Source organism: Patella vulgata, chromosome 8 (assembly GCF_932274485.2).
Source record: "Patella vulgata chromosome 8, xgPatVulg1.2, whole genome shotgun sequence".
Taxonomy (NCBI): Eukaryota; Metazoa; Mollusca; class Gastropoda; family Patellidae; genus Patella; species Patella vulgata.
Genome location: NC_065886.2, coordinates 51,513,433 through 51,529,425, shown reverse-complemented (window position 1 = coordinate 51,529,425; position 15,993 = coordinate 51,513,433). Strand labels below are relative to the sequence as shown.

The following is a 15,993-nucleotide window of genomic DNA, read 5'->3' as shown; positions in this document are numbered from 1 at the left end:
GGTCCACTAGCTAAAATCGCAATTTTTTTGTACAATCAGGGGCCATAATTCAGGAAGTTGCGGTCTGATATGTGCGTATATCGAAAGGAACCAAGATCTTTGGGTTTTAAACTTACATTTCAAGTGTCATCAAAATCAGAAGAAAATTGTGACCTCAAGATAGAGGGTCCACAACACTGATATACCATATTTTTACGTTATTTGAGTACGAGGGGCGGCCATTTTGTCCGTCAGTTTTGGTCCGATTTTTCACGAAATTCAAACTCGACCATCCTTAGGGTCTAACAATGATATATTCAAACGTTTTTTTAAATCGGATAAAAATTATGACCGTTATAGGGTCCACAAGCTAAAAACGTGATTTTTCGTACAATCAGGGGCCATTAATCAGGAAGTTACAGTCTGATATGCGCGATCACGACAGGTACCAAGATCTTTGGGTTATAAACTTACATTTCAAGTTTCATCAAAATCAGAAGAAAATTGTGACCTCTAAAGGGTCCACAACCTTGATATACCATATTTTTACGCTATTTGAGAACGAGGGGTGGCCATTTTGTCTGTCAGTTTTGGTCCGATTTTTACGAAATTCGAACTCTAATATCCTTAGGATGTAACTGTGTTATACTAAAAAGTTTTTTTTAAATCGGATAAAAATTAGGGTCTATAGGGTCCACAAGCTAAAAACTTGATTTTTCGTACAATCAGGGGAGATAATTCAGGAAGTTACGGTCGAATATGCAGGAATATCGAAAGAAACTGAGATCTTTGGGTTATAAAATTACATTTCAAGTTTCAAGAAAATCAGATAAAAATTGTGACCTCTATAGTGACCACAAGCTAAAAACGTGATTTTTCATTCAAACAGGGGCCATAATTCATGAAGTTTCGATCCGATACATGCCAATATCGAAAGGAACCAAGATCTTTTGGAGATAAACCTATATTTCAAGTTTCGTCAAAATCGGATAAGAATTGTGACCTGTAGAGTGTCCAGAAACAAATTGTGGACGGACGGACAGGGGCGACGACAATATACATCCACATGAAAATGTGGGCGTATAAAAAATAAAGATAGGTTGCAAGGCAACGAAACATACGCCCAGAGCGGCTAAATCGTCCGAGCGGTCGACATGGGTTGTCGCATATTTATTTCTTTGTAGGTAATTGGGGGCCTTTACAAGACAGTTCCATACAGATCAGATTATAATTTTTGCCATTTGAGGGTTCCCAAGGTTCTACAAATTGAAACAAGGGTCTCAACGCTGGAAGTAATCTACAGAAATTGTTGAAATTTTGACAGGCTTTTTCGTTTCACAAATTTAAATGATGCATATAAATTTCATACATATCGGAAGATAACTTTCATCAATCGAGCATTAACAAGGTTGAACAAAGTGAAACAAGGGCAATAACTCTAGAAGTAATAAACGGAAATTGCTGAAATTCAATAGGATTCTTCTCTTCATTAATTTAAATGACGCATATAAATTTCATACAGATCGGCAGATAACTTTTGATGTTAGAGCATTCACAAAGTTCAATAAAGTGAAACAAGGGCCATAACTCTAGACGTAATGCACAGAAATTGCTGAAATTCAATAGACTTCTTTGTTTCACTAATTTAAATAATGCATATAAATTTCAGAAAGATAGGATGATAACTTTTGGAGTTAGAGCGTTCACAAGGTTAAACAAAGTGAAACAAGGGCCATAACTCTAGAAGTAATAAACGGAAATTGCTGAAATTCAATAGACTTTTTTCCCTAATGTAAATATTGCATATAAATTTCACAAAGATTGGATGTTAACTTTTGGCATTAGAGCGTTCACAAGGTTCAACAAAGCGAAACAAGGGCCATAACTCTAGAAGTAATAAACAGAAATTATTGAAATTAAATAGGCTTCTTCATCTCACTAATGTAAACAACATACATGTATATCAATTTTAAAACAATTGGATAACTTTTGCCGTTCACAAGAAATTGTGGACGATGGACGGATGGACCGACAGATGGATGGACGGGGGCGCCAGCAATATATGTCCACATTTCCATGTGGGCGTATAAAAATTCACCTGAAAGTGAGATTGGAACTACCAAACACATGATGGCCCCGACCCACCCTCTCACCGAGTTGCTTTTCCGCGGGCCCTGTCCAGGGGATTGCCTAGGGCCTCTCTTATTCTAAATCCGACCCTGAAGGTTTAGCTGACGGCGCCCGAGAACCGTAGCTGCCATGCTACACTGTTCAACCTCGCCCACTTCGACGCAAGGCTGCGTTGACGTTAAAATTTAAGCTTCCACATTTCTGTATTGTTGAATTGTAGAAATCAGTGGATGTGTCCCAAAATGAATTGTGGAAACATGCTCTGAAATTGAACATTTTGTAGCCATTTTCGGTGACCTGTTGGAAAATGAAACTTTAAAGAGACAATACAACAAATATGTTAAAGGGACAATACAAAATATACAATGCAAGAGAGAGAGAAATGGGGTTTAACATCCACTCGACACAAACTAGGTCATTTCGGGACTAACATGGTTTAATTTTATTTCAATAATTCGCTTGCGCGTAGGGGCCTTTAGCCGTGGGAGAAAACCGGAGGACCCGGAGAAAACCCACGAGGTTGGACAGGCGACCCTATTCCTTGTCACGTACAACCGGGGATTCGAAACAACGCCAGTCGAATCAATGACAGACTTTATGATACAGCGCGCGCACGCTAACCATTCAGCCATCCAACCCCCCCAATAAATGCAAATATACACTTATATACAGTACCACATAGTACAAATGCTGGCTATGGATATGATGAAAACGTATAGAAGTCAATTTACTTAGCTTCGAACAACCAGTACGATGGTTGCAATTTTTGCACACGTCTTGTCAAACCTTAAGGCTAATATCTTCGCTCGCAATTAATAGAGTAATAGGAATGAAATTTTCAAATTTTTCATTTTACATGATCTATTTTCAAACTAATATACCAAGGATGGCTAGCTTTTTATCTAAATCTAACATAATGTATCTTTCTACACTCTAAACTAACTTACCTGAAGTGGAGTTTTAAATGTCAATTAGTTTATCTGTACAACCTAACGCAGCCTGAAATAGGATGAGATATATATGTATAATGTGAGAATGTATGTATGCAAATAAACTTTATCAATTTTAACCATAAAAGAGAGAGAGAGAGAAATGGGGTTTAACGTCCACTCGACACAACTAGGTTTAATTTTATTTCAATAATTTGCTTGCGCATAGGGGTCTTTAGCAGTGGGAGGAAACCGGAGGAACCGGAGAAAACCCATGAGGTTGGACAGGCGACCCTACTCCTTGTCACGTACAACCAGGGATTCGAAACCACGCCAGTCGACTCAATGACAGTCTTTATGATACAGCCCGCGCACGCTAACCATTCAGCCATCCACCCCCCCCCCCTTTACCCATAAAAACTAACAACTTCAGTATAGAAATATAAAGCTAGAGAGTTAAAGATACAGCTTTTATAACCAGTAAAACATAATGCAACAACATACTTGATAAATGACTGCAATTCTTCACCAAAACTCCAACAACATACCTGGTAAATGACTGTAATTCTTCACCAAAACTCCAAGGAAATCAATCCTCAAAACTAAATCTACAAATGACTTTGCTAAACTTCCTCTTTGAAAGAAAGATGCTTAACAACTGAATGTATCTACCAACAAATACATCACATGACCAAGAAACAATGAAACTGAGTTAAAAGTACTCACTATGGTTAAAGCAACAACAGGTTAAAAAAATTCACTGATGAAGTTTAAAAGGTTAAAGTGGGAGTTTAAAGGTGCTGACTAACATGGGCAATACTACAAACATTAAAAATTAATATACACAAAATTTAAAAATACTTTCTATTTTACCACCTCTAACACAAACATATAAAATACCACAAAAATAATAAATCAATCCACATAACCAAAATGTCAGTGATGCAGGATGGAGGGTCTGACAAGGACAGCTGTCTAGTCGTTCGGATGGGATGGAAAACCGAGGTACTGTGTACACATTGGCGTGCACGTAAAAGGTCCTTTGACATTTGGAATTCGATATAAGAGTAGGCCGTAGTGTCACTGTCCGGGCAAAATTTCCCTCATAGCACACTGTATGGCATATGTCCGATTTCATTGGCCCAAGGGGGGGGGGGGGAGGAGGGGGGTGGATGGCTGAATGGTTAGCAAGAGCGTGCTGTATCATAAAAATGAAATGTGGGTTTAATGTCCTACTGTTCTGCTTCTATACTGGGCTAATGAAGACCGGCATACGCCATACAGTGCGCTATGAGGGACATTTTGCCCGGGCAGCGGTACAATTGCTTACTCTTATATCGAATTCCAACTGCCGGGGGATCTTTTACGTGCATTCCAATATATACACAGGACCTCAGTTTTTCGTATCATCCGAAGGACTAGACAGCTGTCCTTGTCAGGCCCTCCGTTCTGCACCACTGACAAGGGGAAACCACGTCGGAAAGTCTGGATGAACTATCTCGGCCAATGCAGGGATCGAACACCCGACCTCCGGGCTAGCAAGCCAGCATCTCAACCACCTAGCCACCATGGCTCCCGTGCTATATCATAAGGTCTGTAATTGAGTCAACTTGCGAGGTTTCGATTCTCCGGTTGTACATGACAGGGAGTAGGGCTGCTTGTCCACCCTCATGGGTTTTCTCCGGGTTCTACAGTTTCCTCCCACTGCTAAAGATCCATTTGCACAAGCAAATTATTAAAATAAAATTGAACCATATGTTCATCCTGAAATGACCTATATAGTTTGTGTTGAGTAGACTTAAACCCCATTTCTCTCTCTCTCTCACTTTCTCTCTCTCTCATTAGCCCAGTGTGGAGCAGAACAGTAGAGTATGTTAAAACCCATTTCATTTCATTTACATAACCAAAATCATAATCCATAAATAAAGGCAAGTCTTCATCAAGTAAAAACTGTAAGCAACTAATAATGAAATTTTTAACCTAACAAATAAAACAGAAATAGAAAATCATTATAAAAGTAGATACAACCAATGAAAATGAAATCCAAACAGTATTCTCTAAAACCCAAACACCAGATTGCATCCAAGCAGGTGGTTTACGTTGACGTCTAGCTGGGACAGGTTGTGAAATATTATCCGAGGAAATATTAGGATCGAATTGAGGAATTGAATCATCAGGAACAGTAATATCCGGAACAAAAATATATCAGGTCACACGTACGTTAATTAGTAACACAAACAGAACAGACGAATCGGATGAAATACTTCAACCACGAGAAATAGCATCGAAGCGAAGATATGAGAAGTTAAAAATGAGAAATAAGATTATCAAAAAACTGTTGTTGATCTGCACACCAATGAAATGAACTACAAGTAGATTTTCTGTGTTTTTAAGTGGATCGCCAATAAGAAGGTCAGTTAAAGGTCGAGTAATCTTAGCATAATCCTTAAAGCGTCTGAAACATCCACAAAATCCCAGAAAACTATGCGTACTTCAGAAAGAAATGTAGGAATCAACCAGCTTGTAAAGTCAGCTTTAATACCATCTTCAGAAATAATACGTCCGGCCTAAATATTTTAACGATGACTGCATGAAGATATTCACATTTTGGAGGCTTTAATTTAAGATTGTGCTTCCTCAGACGGGAAAATTGAACTCCCAAAAGCCAAGGCCACCTGTAGTGAAAGCGGTTTTACATTTATCCTGATAAAAAAATATTTAAATCCATTTAAAGAATCCAGAATTTCGTCTATACGAGGAAGAGCATAAGAATCACGAACTGTTTTCGAATTAAGTTTTCTATAATCTACGCAGAACCGTAGAGGGAAGCATCTTGCGTACAACAGGAGAAGCAAATGATCGAGTACTGGTGGAAGAATAACATTGGTTTTTATCATGTCTTGGATATGTTCCATTATCTCTTGAAACATTGATGGGGAATCCTACGGTGTCATTGTTTAAAAGGTGTTTCATCTGGTAGCTTAATTTCACCCGATCCGCCTATTAGCCTGCTATAGTTTCAACAAGTTGTAGTCATTTTTAACATGCCAGTAGCAGCGTCAAGGGCAGCCTCTGCGCCTCTCGGGGATGTTGTTAGCCGCTACAGTAACAACTTACAAAGGCAAGGCTTTCTTATCTACTAGTATAACAACTAACAAGGGCCGTGTTGTTTTTATTTTCTCAATAAAGAAATCTGGACTTTGTAAACTAATTTATTCCCATTTTCTGGGAATGTAAGTTCTCGTGAGTGTAATGAGACCTTATACGTTCAGAGCTGAACTACAATAGCCTAGAGCTGACTGGAACCCGATCATTAAAAACGAAACTGAAAGCGAAACTTTTATTTTCGCGTTCGTTTTGTTAGGCGCTAACAGTAACAATCTTGATGTTAACGATTTGTCATTAATATATCCGGGAAAAGTATGACCAATGTCGAACGGTGTTAGAAGATTGTTATCTGTTCGGTGTGCACGAAAAGTTCCCTCTGAATCCAGTTTAACATGATTTGGGGTATTCTGGCGTCTGATGGTCACGTTTTTTGTTTAAAATTTCCTGTCAAAATCGTGTAAATCTGATTATTATTACATCAGTAAAAACTAAACCGTAGTACGTATTACTACATGTAATTGGTAGGCGATCATGTCCTTGTGTTAAATCTAGTGCATGTGCTTTAGCCTTGCAGTGATATATGCCAAAATATGGCGCTAGAAACCATGTATCTTTCAAAAAGTTTTAAGCCCGAAAATATTCATATTGAAACAAAACTTTATTTTACATTTCAAGTCAATTGCCTTTGATTGATCATGCTAATACGGTTTCGGTAAGTATTAGCATGGTTCCGGTTATACTTATACCGATCGGTTTCGGTAAATTCAGGACCTCTTAAAACGTTATAGAATTATTACTGGTTAATAGAAAATCAACCAAATTTGCCTCAGAATAATGATACATCGATGCTGGTTGGATATCTAAAAATAGATAACCAATCATAGCTTCTTTTATGTATTTTTATGCAATTGATAGGGTGAACGGAAGCAGAAATACCAATATACACTCGACGTTTGGTTGCCAGCAGCATTGTGAAAACTTTAGATATTTATTTATTTTTGTTTATATGTAAGCGGAACAATTATTTATCATAAATTACCAACTCCATCACGTTGCCAGGATGTAGTACATAACAACGTGGTACGGAAATAAAGTTTGTATAGTAGTTAGTACTGTAAAGCTTGTAATATATTATTTCTGAGTGACCAAACATTTTCTTAGTCTTTCAAAGCGAGTTTTTCGTACTTTCTGTTCTTTCTTTTCTCCTTTTTTTCGGTTTAATCATATTACTTACACTGCAGTATTTCATTGACAAAATCCAACTGAACATACGGGTATTGAATTTCCTTAATTCACCGGAACACTGTTGTTTAAACAGGAATTTCCCAAGAATGAGAATGGGAGTGCTTAATTTTGCATGACTGACAGTACTTTGTGAAGGAGAGGGGCGGGGGTACAATTTACGCAGAGAAAATTTCGGAATTTTGGCATCATTCCGTGTAATGTCAGTGAATTTGATATGGTACCCAATTTTGACAAACTGGTTGGGTGAGTTAATCTAATTTTTCGAATATTAAATATCATTGTCTTGACATAGGCCTATAATTATTAATTGAAGGAAAGGATTATTCGCCATCTTTTAAAGGATTATCCCAATTTTGCAGACACCATTTCCAATTAGTCTCATTCTGTCGTCGGCTGCTGTCACTTTTGCCAATCACTATTTATTATTTTTTTGATGTTAAACTGAGTTTTTGTTGGTAATCACTATTCACGTACATTGATATGCTTTCTGTGTAATCTGACAAGAAATTAAAGATGTTATTATTATTTTGGCAGATAATTAAAATTGTATATTATTCAGAAAAAATGTTGTGGATGCTCTCAAGACCAGAATTATCATCTGATTGATTTTAAATTTAAACACAGTATTTAAGTCATGGGACGACAAAATCCATTGATTTTCACCAATTTTCGTAAACTTGAACAGCTAAATTCATGATATTAACTGTTTTGTATATTAAACGTTAGCATGTGGCAGAACTAGAAGCCAAACAAATTCTAATGAAATGAAATGAAATGGGGTTTAACGTCCTGCTCTTCTGCACCTAACCTGGGCTAATTGAAGACGGGCATACGCCATACAGTGTGCTATGAAGGAAATTTTGCCCGGGCAGCGGTGCTAAGGCCTACTCTTATATCGAATTCCAACTGCCAAGGGATCTTTTACGTGCACGCCAATGTGTACATGGGACCTCGGTTTTTGGTCCCATGCGAACGACTAGGCAGCTGTCCTTGTCAGGCCCTCCGTTCTGCATCACTGACAAGGGGAAACCATGCCGGAAAATCGAGATGAACTTTCTCGGCCAATGCAGGGATCGAACACCCGACCTCCAGGCTAGCGAGCCAGCGCCTTACCCACTTAGCCACGTGATCCCCCCAAATTCTAATGATTTATGATAATTACGTGTTCTACGATGTTTTCATTCCCGACAAAAGAAAACCTGTGCGACACCCCTTGTCGACTGCTCAGACGACTTAGCTGCTGTGGGCTTATGTTTCATTGCTTGGCATCCTATCTTAAAAGCGATAATTGCATATTTTCTAAGAAAGTGAAAACATATAATTATTTCTATATCTATTACTTAACCATACATTATGCAAGAGCTAAATCTGTCTATTGCAAGTCTTTCTTTACGCCTGAAATGTTATCTAAATTATTAATAAGACATTTAGTAACTTATCCAGACCGTAATCAACTCTCAATGTCAAGCTAGCCTGCGATATTTACTGGATTATGATCCAATTTGCTGCTCAACTTTCTTTCATGATTAAATCATGAAATGGATAATCGAGACTATGTTTTTTGTCATACCGACTTTAGTAATAATGATCGAGGCTAGGCCAAAAATTCAATCGCTAAATTCTCGGTTCAGAGTGGATCAATTTTCAGCAAATACCCTTTACATTATCTAGTTTTTAACTATAATAGTGAGAACTGCCAGCTCTTTATCTAATCTCTCATAATGTATCTTTAATAGGTTGTCAAAATACTACTATACAATCATGGAAATCATTCTAGCACTTAAAACTTTGAAATGATTTCTACTCACCTACGGTACTTGGAAATTTTATCATTTCTTTTCACTGGTAAACTAAGTCTACACAATGGAAGAGGGAGTTTGTCTCGATTGTCAAGGTCCGTGGTTAAACAGATAAGGATAATGATGCTTTGTTGAGCAAGACTTTTCAAGCCAGCTTATGTGATAATAACCATAGAATTCAACGTTGGAGAGAGAGAGAGAGAGAAATGGGGTTTAACGTCCACTCGACACAACTTGGTCATTTCGGGACTAACATATGGTTTAATTTTATTTCAATAATTCGCTTGCGCATAGGAATCTTTAGCAGTGGGCGGAAACCGGAGAAAACCCACGAGGTTGGACAGGCGACCCTACTCCTTGTCACGTACAACCGGGGATTTGAAACCACGCCAGTCGACTCAATGACAGACTTTATGATACGTGCACGCGCGCACACTAACCATTCAGCCGTCCAACCCTCCTTCAACGTTGGATTTGAAAAGAAGATGGTATTTTTGTCAATTTATAGGATTTAGGATTAGGCCCTATTCTTTAACATGGTAGGAATGCGTGTATAGATGTATGACCAGGTAGTATTTAATACAGCCATTCACCCAATACAGTGCTAGACTTACACCACAACTTGGCTCCCAAGATGGATTATCTATAGTAAGTTATCAATGGTCAGCTATGATAGAGATTAGAGACAATAGTAGTAATGAGATAATCCATCTATAAACATTAGGCAACTTAGTAAATGAATGAATGGATGTCACTTAAATACTACCCATTAACAACTATAAAATATTATTAAGTTTAAATATATATAATTACTATGTATTGTTTATTGTTACCAAGTAACCCCTAGTATATTAGAGGAAAGATTGTAGATCATAGGTAGAACCCCACAGGCAGGCAAGGGACAGACTGAAGGGCAGGTCTCTGATAAGTTATTTCTTAGATGCTGTTCCTTATTAAGTAACCCCCAAATAGATTGAACATACAACCCATCGTCGAAGGTTGGACCATAAGCAGGTCCATAAACCCCGGATGATAGATGCATGTATTTTAAGGCTTTATTTTAACATATTTTAAACATATAACTTTTTAAAAAAAATGCAATTATCGCTTTAAATTAATTCATTAAATGGCCAAAGCATTCTAATAACATATTTTAACCATGTAACTTTAAAAAAAAAAAATTATTGCTTTCAATTAAATTATTAAATGGCCAAAGCGTTCTAATCTACTGAAAATTAAGAGCCATCCGATGATCTAGAGAGTTGGTTATAGGCTTATCATGTGAATAAATGTTTGAATAATTGTTTATTTAACATTTGAAGCCAAAATAAAGACTAGCAATAGGCTGATTGAATTCTTACATAATGCACCTTTAAGTCTATTCAGTTTGAGTGAAAAACATGAGTATGTTGTACAACTTATGTGTTAGGCTATCCTTGAAGTAATGATGTGTATTTTTAAATTTATATTGTAAAAATAGTCTTAAAATTATGTTAGAGAACTATTGTGTTCTGTAGTTAGGTGCATGTATTAATTTACAAGTTGATAATTAATGAATGTTAGATGTTACATATTATCAGTAATGTATATGAATTGTATGATATTGAAGGGATTATGTGTGTATTTCACAATATTTATAAGACATGTCGAAACATGGCAGTACAATCTACAGTGCATAGTATTTTAATATGTTCTGTTGCCTAAATCGTGTAAGTATTACTATTTTTTTCTACATTATATTTTTTTTTTTTTTGTAAGTTACCCATTCCTTTAAGATTAAAGAGTTTAAATAAATCTTAGTATCAATGACGAACCAGGAAAATGTTCTTAATGTTTAACTGTTATTTGCAATATTTTAAATGAAGAGTATTAGCAGAAAGTTATGCTTTAGTTTGTATTAGACACCTAATGTGCATTACCGAGGAAAAACCCCACCAATTTCTGATAAGGGTCTTAATCTTTGGGAGGCATAGCAACTACAATACAATGCATGAGTTACCATGGTATATATTACTGTATTAGCTTGATAACGTTGAGAGAATATTCTTCGAAACGTCGCCCAAATAAATAAGTAGCTGTTTTTACATAAGTATGTGTTACAGTTTATTGTTCTGATAAGGGGTTTGCGAGAAATCATCTCTTATTTTTCCTTCTCATGTTTTTAAAAACATGTTTGATACGGTATAAACATGTAACGTTTGGGCGTAGTGATGTTTTCACTTCAGATTATGGCCTCCTTTATTTACATTGTGCAATCAAGTTGATGATATTTCATGTTAGAGGTTTCGTATTTGTCATTTGAATTTTACATAAATAGAATAATAGATGCTGATTCGTTTATATGAAATTGCTTAAATTAGAATATGTTGAAAATTAGGAGAATTTGAAAAAGCAGGGAATTATTTTAGCTGCCAGCAGCCCTGTCTAAAGTTAGTATAAAACTGTAAACATGCCTTAGGCCTAGTTCTCAATATCACACGATTTGACTATGCAGTTTAATATTTTTATTCACCCATATTGCAATGGTTGTGGTTGTATATTGCCATCGCCCCTGTCCGTTCGTGAACGCTCTAGAGACTAATGTTAATATCCAGTTGACTATAAATTTATACTCAGTGTTTAAGGTTAGGATATGACCAACCCTATTGCTTTTCAATGATTTCTGATAATTTCTGTCAATGTTTAGAGCACTTGATCACTTGAGATATCTTGTGGACGCGCTAGAGGTTAATGTTGATAGAAATTTATACACATGTCTAAGGTCATGAAACAAACATTTTAAAACAAATTTTAATGATTTCTGATAATTACTAAATGGGTTATTACGCGTAATCAGATTTTCATGTGTTGTAAATGTTCTCATTACTGACAAAATAAAAAAATATGCGACCGACAACACTTGTTGACTGCTCGGATGACTTAGCCACTGTGGCCGTATATTTCGTTGCCTGGCAGACTATCTATAAATTAAATCATTAAATGGCGATTGTATTTTAATTCGTTTCCATCTGAACTATTCTAGAGAATTGATTATGGGTTTGTTATGTGAATAAATGTCTATATAATAATTTGTATAACATTTGAAGCCAAAATAAAAGAAAAAAGAACATGTAATAGAATAGGCAGATTTAGCTCTTACTCATTGAGTCAACTCGCGTAGTATCAATTCCCTGGTTGTACATGTATGTGACAAGGAGTAGGGATGCCTGTCCAACCTCATGGATTTTCTCTGGGTCCTCCGGTTTCCTCCCACTTTTAAAGACCCCTACGTGTATCCGCATGCACGTAAAAGATCCTTTGGCAGTTGGAATTTGATATAAGAGTAGGCCATAGTGTCGCTGCCCTGGCAAAATTTGCCTCATAGCACACTGTATGGCGTATGCCGGTCTTCATTAGCCCAGTCGGAGCAGAACAGTGGGACGTTAAACCCCATTTCCTTTCATATTATATAATGTATAATTACAGAGTACTAAATCCCTGCTGGTAGCCTAGTTTACCGATTCTTGATTTATTTAACAATATGAAAGAAGGATTGAAATCATCTCAGCATGCAATATAACTCTTTCATTTTGATACATAGACAGTAACAATTCAATTAATTATATTCTATTGCATATTTCAGAGACCGCATAAAACTTGTGTGAAAGATGGGAGATCAAATTATTAGACAGTCGCTTTTAGAAATCACATTATTTAGCATGTTCATCTGCTTCATAGACTCTTAACTATGGATCTATCATACATGATTGATAGAATATTACAGTTTTCATCGAGGAAAAAAATGAAGTGACTTACTTATAGGAGAGCCGTAAAATGGGAAACATTATTCAAAGACTAAGGAGTAGGACTAAACCCAAATATCGGACTATTGTGCCAAATTGTGCTGTAGATCCAGAAATTTCCCATTCTCATAAAAGTCATCCAAATCATGGATATTTATCGAACAAGATCCAAACAAACCGCTATTCTGTGATAACGTTTTTACCCAAAAATCTTTTTGAACAATTTCACCGCTATGCTAATTTATACTTCATATTTCTGGTTGCATTGAATTGGGTGCCGGAGGTAAATGCATTTGCAAAGGAAATCACAATGTTACCGGTTATATTTGTGCTGGCTGTTACTGCTGTCAAGGATGCTTATGAAGATTTTCAGCGATACAGATCTGATAAAAAAGTCAACTCTCAAAATTGTCGTAAATTTTCAAGGTAAGGAAGTGATTTTTATACGCCCACATTGAAATGTGGTTGTATATCGTCGTCGCCCCTGTCCGCAGGTCCAGCATCCACAATTGTTTGTGGACACTCTAAGGTCATGAGACGAAGAAGCCTATTGATTTGCAACACTTTCCAATAACTACTACCAGAGATATGGCCCTTAATCACTTTGAAAAATCTTGTGGACACTCTAGAGGCTAAAGTTAATATCCGATTGACTTTAAATTTCTACTTGCTGTTTTATGTCATGAGACGAAAGAAGCCTATTGATTTTCAACTATTTTCGATACATGTAGTTCTGATGAAATTTGAATGTTTTTAAACAGTATTAAAGAAATGTTGCAGTTGTTTTTATTATGATGCAGTCATCAAAGCTGTTGGTGGGCAGAAATGAAATTTGTTTTGATTATTTGTTTATTCACAGGAGTTGGAGATAATAAAAATAAAACCAAGTAGGAACAATCCAAACCTTTAGACAAAATTTGAAGTCCTAAAAAACAATAGGCAAAATGGTGTAATCAGCAAATGGACTGTTCACCGTGTACAAAATACACGACAAAGTGATGAGCAAAGTTAAATCCCCTGTGATTGAAATCATGCTTTAGACCAGGAAATATTATTTTTGCTTTAAAAACTGTTGAAGTAACAACATGAGTGAATACATCAACACATTTAATTGATCGACATGCAAACACCTATTATTGTTATCTAAATGCAACAATGGTTAATGGATTCGATAATGATAATAGCACATTCATGCCAAATATGTTAGTAGTTTTATTGCTCAATTCATTATGAATAAAATAACATAAAATGAAATGTATCTACAATATATGTTGCATCCAGTGTACCATATGACATATATTATAGTATAGTATACAGTAAATATGTTAATGAGGTGGAAATTAATCTTTATATGGATTTGTTTACAAAAAAAAATAATGAGATGAATTTATATTTATCAATCTGATGAAAATACAGGTTCTATTTCATTTTGTTTTTCATAGTTCAAAATTTCGTTTTACTTATCTTTCTGGAAGAGTTGTTATAATCCGCGTTCTGGTTGATTAGCCAATGAAACGGTCTATTAGGGCGAGTTTTTGCCTTTAGGTGCATGGAACTGTGGATAAACCACTAGAAACATCAACATTGATTGGTTTATCAAATGTCTCATGTCATAGGGTCAAAAGCTACTTGTATGACACCTGACGCAACCTTCCACTACAACCGATCAGATCTTCATCTGCTGGAAGAATAAACAGTGAAATACATATTTATGGTGACAAACTGTAGTTCAATCACATTGTACATGTATATTTAAATCTTTTTATACGCCCACATTTTCATGTGGACGTATATTGTCGTCGCCCCTGTCCGTCCGTCCGTCTGTCCACAATTGTTTGTGAACAGTCTACAGGTCACAATTTTTGTCCGATTTCAATGAAACTTGATATATAGGTTTATCACCCTAAGATCTTGGTTCCTTTCGATATTGGCATGTATCGGACCGTAACTTCATGGATTATGGTCCCTGATTGTACGAAAAATTACGTTTTTGGCTTGTGAACACTGTAGAGGTCACAATTTTTATCCGATTTGGTTTAAACTTGAAATGTATGCTTATAACCCAAAGATCTCGGTTCCTTTCGATATTCGTGCATATCAGACCGTAACTTCCTGAATTATGGCCCCTGATTGTACGAAAAATCGCATTTTTAGCTTGTGGACCCTATAGAGGTCATAATTTTTCTCTGATTAAAAAAAAACGTATTATTATATCACCGTTACACCCTAAGGACAACTGAGTTCTAATTTCGTGAAAATCGGCCCAAAACTGACAGAAAAAATGGCCGCCCTTCATTCTCAAATAGCGTAAAAATATGGTATATCAAGGTTGTGGACCCTATAGAGGTCACAATTTTTTCCCGATTTTGTTGAAACTTGAAATGTAAGTTTATAACCCAAAGATCTTGGTTCCTTTCGATATTTGCGCATATCGAATTGTAATTTCCTGAATTATGGCCCTTGATTGTAGGAAAAATCACTTTCGTTTTAGCTTGTTTTCTATCCATCTCTCGAAAATGTGGGCGTATCCTGCCTGGCAGCCGCTGGTTTCTTTTTTCAGTAGAGAAAAACGTTACGTAAAAACTGATTGGCATGATATACATGTACATGTTGGTGATTTTGTCCATCTGTCTTTTTTTCAGTACAGAAAAACGTTATGTAAAAACCGATTGGCATGATATACATGTTGGTGATTTTGTCCATCTGTCTTGTAATGAGATAATACCTGCTGACATTTTACTGCTAAGATCTAGTGATAAAGAGGGAATCTGTCATATTGAAACATGTAATATAGATGGTGAAAATAATCTCAAACAAAGATATAGTGTTAAAGGACTTGACACAAAGGTAAAATCTCTTACATTTCCACTGCTAACTATTTATAATGATTTCACGGAGTAACTGTTGATTTCAGTAAGGTTTATTACGGAAACCAAACATTTGTTTTCTTTCAACTTGTATATTGAGCCTTTTGGAAATATTTTCTAGAATTTCTTGTAATAGAGTTACGATAAATAATTT

At 36.1% G+C, this 15,993-nt stretch overlaps 1 protein-coding gene across 5 annotated transcripts in view; it reads left to right on the top strand.

The window, feature by feature from the left end:
* The first annotated feature begins 6,480 nt into the window (after positions 1-6,480).
* LOC126829333 (phospholipid-transporting ATPase VA) overlaps positions 6,481-15,993 on the top strand; it is a 29,549-nt gene continuing 20,036 nt past the window's right edge. Inside the window, exons 1-4 of one of the 5 annotated variants that reach the window (XM_056102703.1) lie at positions 6,481-6,548; positions 10,800-10,899; positions 12,813-13,398; positions 15,615-15,819. In XM_056102703.1, the coding sequence (XP_055958678.1) occupies positions 13,004-13,398; positions 15,615-15,819 (600 nt within the window). In that variant the 5' untranslated portion in view covers positions 6,481-6,548; positions 10,800-10,899; positions 12,813-13,003. Of the gene's footprint in view, positions 6,549-7,085; positions 7,252-10,799; positions 10,900-10,997; positions 13,399-15,614; positions 15,820-15,993 lie in introns of those variants that run through there. The other 4 variants (XM_056102701.1, XM_056102704.1, XM_056102702.1 and 1 more) reach the window with 4 other exon arrangements.